This window comes from Triticum dicoccoides, chromosome 5A (assembly GCF_002162155.2).
Source record: "Triticum dicoccoides isolate Atlit2015 ecotype Zavitan chromosome 5A, WEW_v2.0, whole genome shotgun sequence".
Lineage (NCBI taxonomy): Eukaryota > Viridiplantae > Streptophyta > Magnoliopsida > Poales > Poaceae > Triticum > Triticum dicoccoides.
Genome location: NC_041388.1, coordinates 413,236,475 through 413,245,498, shown reverse-complemented (window position 1 = coordinate 413,245,498; position 9,024 = coordinate 413,236,475). Strand labels below are relative to the sequence as shown.

Sequence of the window (9,024 nt, the reverse complement as noted above, 5' to 3'; positions counted from 1 at the left end):
CTAGCGACGACACGACACCGGCAGAGCAGAACACACGCACCCCCAAAGATCGACCTGCTTTTAGTAGCAATGTGCTGTGGCTTGTGCGCGCCCGTGCGCGTAGCATTGTCCGCTTCGGCGTCAGCTACATGCGCTGGGCGCCGTACGACCGTGCATGCGAGTGGATCAACGAACACGCTACGCTGCGCATAGGAGGACGAGGTAACTCGATGGCTAACATTTTTGCTCGCCAGGAGCACCGAGCTAATCAGCGGAGACGTTTCATCATTTTACCATTCTTCCGTATACAGGTGGAGGTTTCCGTCCAACGTTTGAACACCACCCGCCCCCCAAGTTCTAGGACTGATCCTGAGCATCGAAACGGAGCAACACAAGTCACACGGAACAAATTCTACCCAACACAAACCCCCCGCATTGCATCATGAGACGAGATATCCTGCAGCAGCAGCAGCAATTCATCAGCTGCTGCCACCGCCTCGTGCGCCACACATAAATGCAGACAGAGCACAATTCCCATCCATTCCACGCCACAGGATTTCATTTCTCCCCGTGGGGCTGCTCGGCCCCCTTTTTCCAGTTCCAGCCCCGAATACAACAAGAACACGCCCGATCCATCCATGGATCGATTTACACACGGCCACGCACGCACGGCGCAGTTAAAGGCTCCAGCTGTGCACTGCACGCACGCACGCACGCACGGGCGGCAGCAGCTTCAGTGGTCATATTGCTCGTGCATGTGGCCTCTGCTCTGCTGCCCGTCCCGTTGGCGGTCAGATGATTGATGGCTAGGCCTAGGCCAGCTAGCTGGACAAACAAACTCGGGCCGGGTGGCTCTTCAGGAGGCTGGCTGGCGATGGCATCAATCACATTTGGTAGGCGTCCTGGGACGGCCTGATGCTGAGGTCCTGCGAGTGCGAGTGCGAGGAGCCCATGGACGGGTACGCCATCTGCGCAACGTGATCGCTGAACGGGCCATTCAATGCGTGGGCCATCTGCGCGATCCAAACAACAAAACCAAACGGAAACATTATCAGCAAGCAACCAAGCTATAGCTTCAACGTGTTAGTAATTCATCATCCACATGTTGTTTATGCATGAGGCTGCCGCACACGTTAGCTATGTAAGCATGCATGCACGTACATGTTCAAATTATTCATTTCATACTCCTACTGGCCAGGCCAGGCCAGGTGAATGGATCTAATAGGCTGCTAGCCTACAGGCATAGGTCTCGGTCACACTATGGTCTATCTAGCACATTGGTAGGCTGTGGATCTTTGGGAGCTGTTGACTGCCGAGGTACTATAGTTTTGGGGGCAAATTAAATTGTTTATCTTAATGAGGTGTGTCATCCTCTACCTCGTTGCTGGAGTAACTAAACACGGTATGTATACCAGTATATGTCAGTCGTTGAAGAGACGCTAACCTGTGAATGGGATCCATCTTTTGCTCCTAGTTGCGCTTGCATGATTCTTCTGAACACGTCCGAGTTCGCCATGGCGGCGGCGCCTCCCTGCATCAGCCCCGGCTGCGACAGCTGCAGCTGCGGGTGCATCATCTCCGGGGAGAATCCCATCGACGAGGAGGACACCCCAGGGAAGCGAAGAAGCTGTTGTTGACAAGGGACCGTTGGGCATGCATGGTTAGTTCGACACTCCTTGAAAGCAGGCAACTGGTTGTGGAGGGAATTCATATATAAGCGATGATGCTCTTACATCCTTTGAGAGAAGCCCTTCTATGTTGAGGTCAAGCCTCGGGTTTACTGTCGCCAGCTTCATCGATAAGAACTGCAGATTGCAAAGGGAGTGAGTGTCAAAACTCTGCGGTGGTTTACCATCACTGACGTGCCAGTTACTAGAACACACTACTGATCAGTTATCTGTATCCACTGATCACTGAAATGCTAGTTACTAGAGCAAAGTACTCAGTTATCTGTACCCAGTGATCACTGACATGCTAGTTACTAGAGCAAAGTATTCAGTTATCTGTACCCAGTGGTTGTACTTCTTCCCTTGCACCTGACACGCAGTATGTTCAAAGCTAAAATCCTACTAGTATGCTCAGGTTGCCTAGATAGATTCTCAGACGAATTGTTGGTCGTTACCTCGACTTGTCTTTGCAGGGACTGAACATAGTTGATGATCTCGTCGAGCATCACCGCCTTCCCGGTGACCTGAATTCAGTCCAAGACACAGAACATCCTTTACATTTTGCTACGAAATACTAGGACTGATCAGAAACACGTAACTTGTTTCGGTGGAAAAAGGAAGTACCTTGCTGCAGCCGGGAACAAGGTCCTGTAGAAGCTTCATCCTCTCACTGATCTTCTCCCTTCTCAGCTGCACAAAGGATAAAAACATCCATGGTTTCAACACCACTCGCGTGCTCAAATGCATACATACTGCATCCATGCTAATCAAACGAGGAAGCGGTGAGCAAAATCTGTGTACCCTTTCAGCGAGGCTGTGGCTGTTGGTTGCCTGCCCGCGCCGGGCTCGGACATGGATGTAGTCCTCCTTCTCGGAGCTCTCCTTGGCACCCTTCCCCTTGGACTTGCCGCCGGTCGTCGTCCCCGTCGCCGGGCTGCTCTCCTCGCCTTTATCTTTGCTCTGGGCGCTCTCGTTTGCGGAGTCAGCGGCCACGTTGGAAGACTGAACCTGATCACCTCCCATCACCTGAATGAAGCACAGGCTCGTTCTTGAACACCTGACAAAAGTACTGAACTGAAGCTGGAAACACGATGAACAACAGGCAGTATATACCTCGCTGGGCCTTCTCCTCTTCTTGGAGTCGGACCCTTTGGACGAGCAGTCTCCGCCGGCTGCCTCCGAGCTCGGCACGCCGCCGCTCCCGGCGAGCTCCGGCTCGGCCTTGTCCCCGCCTTCCTTCCTACGGTGATCCAAGTACCCCTCCCCGAAAGCGCTGCCCATGTGCTGATCGCCCGCGCCGCCAAAAGCGCCAGCGCCCATCATCCCGCCACCGGAGCCAGGACCGACGAAGCACGACGATCGCGCGGCCCGCTCGATGAAGCCCGAGTCCACCGGGAAATGGCCCCCGAGGCCAGGCGGCGGGAGGAAGCCGGGCACCGGCGCCAGGAACCCCGCGCCGTGCTGCGAGGCCGCCGGCCACATGCCGGACGCGAAGGAGTCCATCATATGAGGATGCTGCTGGTGATGGTGCGCCGAGAAGCCGCCGCCGCCGCTGAATTGGCTCTGCCACTCCACGGGGATGCCGCCGCCGGGGCCAGAGGACCCATTGCCCTCCATCCCTTTCTCGCTGCTCTCGTTCATGTCCATGGCTCCTACCTAGCTGCCTGCTCCAACAACAAGCGTAGCAAATGGGTTCCTCCGCTGGCCGAAAGAACCCGAGAGGCAGACGAGAGGGAAGACGAAGTGCTCTGGTCGGGCAGGGCCGTATGGGCAATGCGATGGGCAAAAGCTCTTAAGGCAGCGAGGCTATGGACAGAAACGGCAAGAAAAGGAGAGGCGGCCGCTGCAGATTGTGGCGCTAGGTGTGCCGGCGAGAGGCGTAGGAAGAAGATGAGCTAGGAAAAGAGGGAGACGCATAGACCATGCTTACATAGCTAGAGGGAGAGTGTGGAGGCAAAGGCTTGTGGCATTTGTAGGACTACACTGCTAGTACTACTACTAGTTCTTCTTGACCACCACCACCACGAGAGGCCCTACTAGTTTCTGTGCATGGTTAACCAGAGAGAGAGAGAGAGAGAGATTGGGGCAACAAACCGCTTTAGCCCTCTGCTCCTCCTCCTCCTACTCCTAGTCACAAACTGGGCACCACCGCCATCCACGGCCAGTTTTTTGTTTTGTTTAACAAGCTTTAAAATGTGTTAGGGCACCTTAACCGTCCCCGCTTTACCTTTCCTTTGTTAACAGCCCTTTAATCATGGTGTTTACCTTTGCTTTCCTTCAGTTACGACCCCCTCCGCCTGGGTTACTTACTTGCTCGGCATCGCACCGCACCGCACCGCTCATAGCATAGCAGGAGCAGAGGAGAGGAGCAGGCGTAAAGAGGCATCCCTGACATTGCCAACCCTCGCAGGCATTAGTTTATGCTCGCTTTCTCAAGGTGCCTGCCTGGCTGTAAAACTTGTGCACCCACCCCGCTCATCATTATTTGACTGTTTGCACTTCTTTAATCGGGTGGACACGGGCAATTATTTACACGCCCTCCATGATCGCCATCATTAGTTTTTTGCTCAAGGGAAAATTGGTGGTCAACATTAGGAGGGGCTGCGATCGAGGCCTCGCCGTTTTGCCCCCCACGGCAAAGCAACGCCGCTTTCGTTTCGTCCCATTTCATTTCACTTCATCATTGATAGGGTTTAGGTGAGATTTGTTTGGGCTTTCGAGCGGCGTAGGAAACTCATACTAGGAATTGTACTAGTGTTTCTTTTTCTTGCGAAATTCAGAGATGAAAATAATGAAACCTTTGCTTGATTGATTAGAGGAGGAGTCGCGGTCTGCCCCGGCTGCTGGAGATGCTTTTTCTCGCAGGGCAGAGTTGAGATTCTCCTAATCTCAATCTTTCTGTGGCTGCAGTAGGATAAAAACAATTCGTTAGCCTCGGGGTTAGCGAAGGCTCGAATCTAGCTTTAGATTAGTTAAAGCCTACCACCCATGCAATACTTTTATTCACTCCAAACACGCTTTTGCCCCCCCTCCCCTTCCCCTTCCCTCCTCCTTAAGCTTTCAAAATCCGGGCTTAAGAAAAGCATCAGCAAGGAAGGAAGCAGCAACCATCTGCGCTGATTAACACTGCAAGAAGTGAACTGCAAGTTATTCCCCTGCACTGCAGCTAAGCTTACCTCCTCCATTCCTCTTTATCTTTCTACTCAGCGCAGCAGCGTCCCTCCCTCGCTCCATGCCTTTCCCCTCCTCTTCTGCCTAACATTAGTGGAGCCATTAGTAAACTGTTCACCCCAAAGCGGGAAGGAGAAGATAAAAAGAATTTAAAAAAAGCAAAGGCACGTACGTACGTATACGTAGCGAATCTTGAGAGAGAAATGCCGGGCGGGCCAAAGACTGGAAAGGATACGACTTCAAACTGCCCAGGGCATGGACCACGAGCTGCTGCTGCTGCTACGTAGATAACAAGCCTCGATAGATAGATAGATAGATAGATAGATAGATAGATAGATTCCGAGACCAGTCCCCTCCCCAGCTTAGCTCTGCCTCCGCTTTTCTTTTTCCCCTCCTCATCTTATCTTTGAGAACGAGAAGGAGAGGAAGACCGTGAGGCAGCCTCGTATGGTAGACGGGGGTTGTGTTTTGTTAGGGTAGCCCCTACACATGGCCTTCGCCGTCCACGACCCGGTGTCCGCCCACACGCGCTTTGCCAGTCCTGTGCGCGGCAGCGCTGGCCGGGCTCGGCACAAGGCATTTACCCGTGCCATGCCATGCCACCCCCGTCGTGCACCGCAGTCATTGAGGAATGGAACTGGACCCGACCGCCCACCAGATTATCTTCTCCTGCATCATTATGCTCGCCAGAAAGGTTGCCGCAGATCTATGTCTCCCTTCTCCAATCATTGCCGCACAAATTCATGTGTTGCAGTACCATCCGTCCGTCCGTCCGTCCGTGCTCTCTCGCGCCAATGCGAGTGCGCCTGCATCGCATCACGGACGGACAGCGCGCGAGAGCAGCCTATCGACGGACGACGCGGAAGGGGCTTGCTGTCAGCAGGCACGGAGGATGAGCTGAAAACAAGAGCAGCGTTTTTGTCAACAGAAATAATTTAGAGCAAATAGGCGGTACTGATGTGATGAGAGTGACTACATACATGAGTTTAGGTCCTACATGTTGGCAGCAGGACAATCCATCCATCCGTCCGGTGTGAGTGAGAGCAGAGGATTGATTCCTGCAAACAAAAGAAGCTCCAACAAATAGCAGCCAAAGAGCTGTAAGTAAACAAATGGAATAATGTCTGCGCGAGATTAGCTGGCAATCGTCTCTTTAGCGGGTAAGTCTAAAGCTAAAATACACACCCCCTGCTAGAATGGGGTAAGAGTTTCGACATCGGATTCGTTCATCTCACAGAATCTGCTCCCTGTATTGACTATCCTGCTTAGCAAGTTCTGAACGGATGTCTTTAGAGAAGTACATATTACACCCCTCAACTCTAGCCCTAGTCTAATATACAACCTCCAACTCCAAAACCGTCTAATCTGCAACCTCCAACTCTTAAAACCGGCCAAAATTCAACCCTCCTCTCCCCTTGACCGGGTCTGACCCATTGACTGATGAACAGTAAATTTGAAAAAAAATTGGAAAATTCAGAAAAATAAAAATAAAAAAAATGTAAATTCAAGAAATAGTTGGGAACAAAATTTTAAAAATAATTTCGACTTTTCCACCGTGCGAACAGTAATTCAAAAAAAGTTCGAACTTTTGGAACAAAAATTTTTCCCTCTGTCACTGTTCACGCAGTGAAAAAATGATTTTCCTGATTTTTTTTTACTTTTTTGAAACTGTTCATGCTGTTTACAGTAATTCAAAAAACAAATCCCGGTGAACTTTGTTTCCAATTTATTACCTCCGGGTACATGTAAAAAAAACTGAATTTTTAATACTGTTCACCGGTGAAAAGTCGAATTTATTTTTAAAAAATTCTGTTCCCAATTTTTTTTTGAAATACTGTTCATCCGGAGGCAAAAAATGCTTTCTAAAATTTTATTTTTCTGAATTTTCATTTTTTTTCCGAACTTACTGTTCATCAATCAATGGGTCAAACCCGGTCAAGGGGAGGGGAGGGTTGAATTTTGGCCGGTTTTAAGAGTTGGAGGTTGCAGATTAGACGGTTTTGGAGTTGGGGGTTGTATATTAGACTAGGGCTAGAGTTGAGGGGTGTAATATGCACTTCTCTCTTTCTTCCCAGGGAAAAAAATAATCACCGCTTTGCCTTTTGAAATTTGAGCATCATCAGAACAGCATACAGCAAATGATTTAGGTTTTTCATTAAGAGAAATTATCTATGATCCACAACAAATATAAAGGAAACAATCCACCATGCCTATCATAGTTTGTGCTAGAACATGCTACAAAAGTTTGTGCAGACACTTGCTATAAAGGGATTTGATTCGAACATGCTAAGCTTCCTCAAAGTAAAAGAAAAAAGAAAACGACCAAACAATCCACCATACCTATCATAGTTTGTACTACATGCTACAAAAGTTTGTGCAAACACTTACTACCAAGATGTATCGAGAAGCAAAGAGCACAAAAGCAGTCTTAACGGGATCATTACCAAGGATGAATGATTTGAGTTGAACATGGATGATTCGATTACAGGGCAAGTTGGCCCATAGTATCTCCACATTGTGAGTACACCTCTGTGTTAATTCAGCATTTGTTCCCATGTGCTAGGATACAGGATCTCTAATTGTGCTTAGGAAAGCGTATGTTACACCTTTCTGTAAACCATAAACAAAGCACAGTCCATGGCAAAGCCAGCTGCACGCGAGATGCAAGTGAGTATATTTTTGGTAAAGGTCGATGTTAGGTGAAACCTTCCTTGTGGGCTATGATTCATACAAAGCGGTAAATATTACCGATTATTCTAAACCCTAATTATGCATTATGGCGTACGCTAATGGTCTTATTATACTCTAGAGCAGTGATTAGAGCTACAAACTAGGGCTTAGGGTGCAAAATACAAAATGCATATCTGGGGAACACTAAAGAACTTCCCCCAAGAGGAAAATAAACTAATAGTGTTGATAAGGGCAGCAGGCTGTTTATTAAGGCCAACCTGTTAATGATTGGCGTGGAGCTAGGGCATTCTACACTATCATATAACATTATGTGCGTGTGCGTATGTGCATGCATGCGTGTGTATGTTGCCTTGTGTGAAGAGAGAGAAAAAAAATCAATTTGTAATCATAATGTACCACATCTGGTCGCTTACTAATGCCGTGTGGAACTTTCTGGTGCCTAAGGGAACATATAATAGTATAAACAATAGTTATTTCTAATACCCCTCAACATAATCTTGGATGAATGCAAAACACACTGCTCAATTGTAGAGAAAATGTTATCCATAAATTGTCGAAATAATGGCTCAAACACTCCACACCAAAGTGGTAGTTTGCATGAAAGACAGCTTGGTTTGTCTTTGGAGTTCTGTCCCCTTTGCCTCACCCAAAATCAGATGCAGCAAGGCTTTGAGATAACCAGCGTCACACCATTGGAGATTCACGTTCGATTATCAATCAACTAACATGTAAACTACCCATTCGAATGATAATTCACATAGAAGATAGAGCTACCCAGCTCTGTTCCTCTTAAGAATTCAGTTTCTTACAAATGTTAGAATGTCCCGTTTTACATGGGACAAGGTTGATTAGATTAACTGTTGTCCAGTCTCTCTAAGTCTGGTGTTATCTATAAAGCAATGGCATACATCATATGATGTGAAGAGTGAAGATGTATGATGCTTTACATCCTTCCTCTTGACAATTAAGATGTCCTTGCAAAATATCACATACAGATGCAAATGTTAATAAAATTGCAGAGATAAGAGTAAACATTAAATTTTGACATCTAAGAATTAAACTTTAAGGTTAGTGGCTTTGATGCAAACATGCAAAGTTTCGCTAGCAAAGATAACAACACCTTCAAGAATGTGATACTTACACCTAGGAAGCCTTCCTGTCAGACAGCACCCATGCTATAATGCCAAATAGGCATGCGTTTGCATCATCCACTGTCCTTCCGTTCAAAAGCAAAGCTCCTACATCCACCAGACCACCAGGTAGTAATAACAAGAGCACGGTGGAAGTGATTACTTATATCCAATAGTGTTGATCTTTGTCCTCGTTACCAATCTCACTCTTTAGATGGTTCATAAAGTTAATAATTACTATCACTTGTGCAGAACGCTTCATGTCTCTTCTGAAATCAACAACAGATAGCAAGGGAGATAATAATACTATCACAAAAGTGGTAGTAGGTAACTCCTATCCCAGGAGTTAAAAAATTTAGTACATGAGTTTCTGATGCCCTCAAGGG

At 48.0% G+C, this 9,024-nt stretch overlaps 1 protein-coding gene across 8 annotated transcripts; it reads right to left on the bottom strand.

The window, feature by feature from the left end:
- Window positions 1-375: 375 nt before the first annotated feature.
- On the bottom strand, window positions 376-5,263 carry LOC119301917 (transcription factor bHLH49-like). Of its 8 annotated transcripts, XM_037578916.1 has the most exons (11): window positions 4,990-5,263; window positions 4,823-4,901; window positions 4,644-4,718; window positions 4,445-4,550; window positions 2,760-3,310; window positions 2,448-2,672; window positions 2,271-2,336; window positions 2,102-2,170; window positions 1,713-1,784; window positions 1,424-1,606; window positions 376-992 (listed from the first exon to the last, which is right to left on the bottom strand). In XM_037578916.1, the coding sequence occupies exons 5-11, from the start codon at window positions 3,291-3,293 to the stop codon at window positions 864-866; spliced, it is 1,278 nt and encodes a 425-aa protein (XP_037434813.1). In that variant the 5' UTR covers window positions 3,294-3,310; window positions 4,445-4,550; window positions 4,644-4,718; window positions 4,823-4,901; window positions 4,990-5,263; the 3' UTR covers window positions 376-863. The 8 variants fall into 8 exon arrangements, with proteins under 8 accessions (XP_037434813.1, XP_037434812.1, XP_037434806.1 ...); XM_037578915.1 differs by having other exon boundaries at window positions 4,630-4,901; XM_037578909.1 differs by having other exon boundaries at window positions 2,760-4,550; window positions 4,630-4,718; window positions 4,990-5,262.
- Window positions 5,264-9,024: the final 3,761 nt, after the last annotated feature.

What these genes read in the sequence shown, in the direction of transcription:
- LOC119301917 (XM_037578915.1), bottom strand. Translation starts at nt 3,293, where the DNA reads ATGGACATGAACGAGAGCAGCGAGAAAGGGATGGAGGGCAATGGGTCC. An exon ending in CCCTGCAAAGACAAGTCGAG is followed by an intron (nt 1,785 to 2,101) that starts GTAACGACCAAC and finishes TGCAATCTGCAG; the next exon opens with TTCTTATCGATGAAGCTGGC. An exon ending in AAGATGGATCCCATTCACAG is followed by an intron (nt 993 to 1,423) that starts GTTAGCGTCTCT and finishes TGGATCGCGCAG; the next exon opens with ATGGCCCACGCATTGAATGG.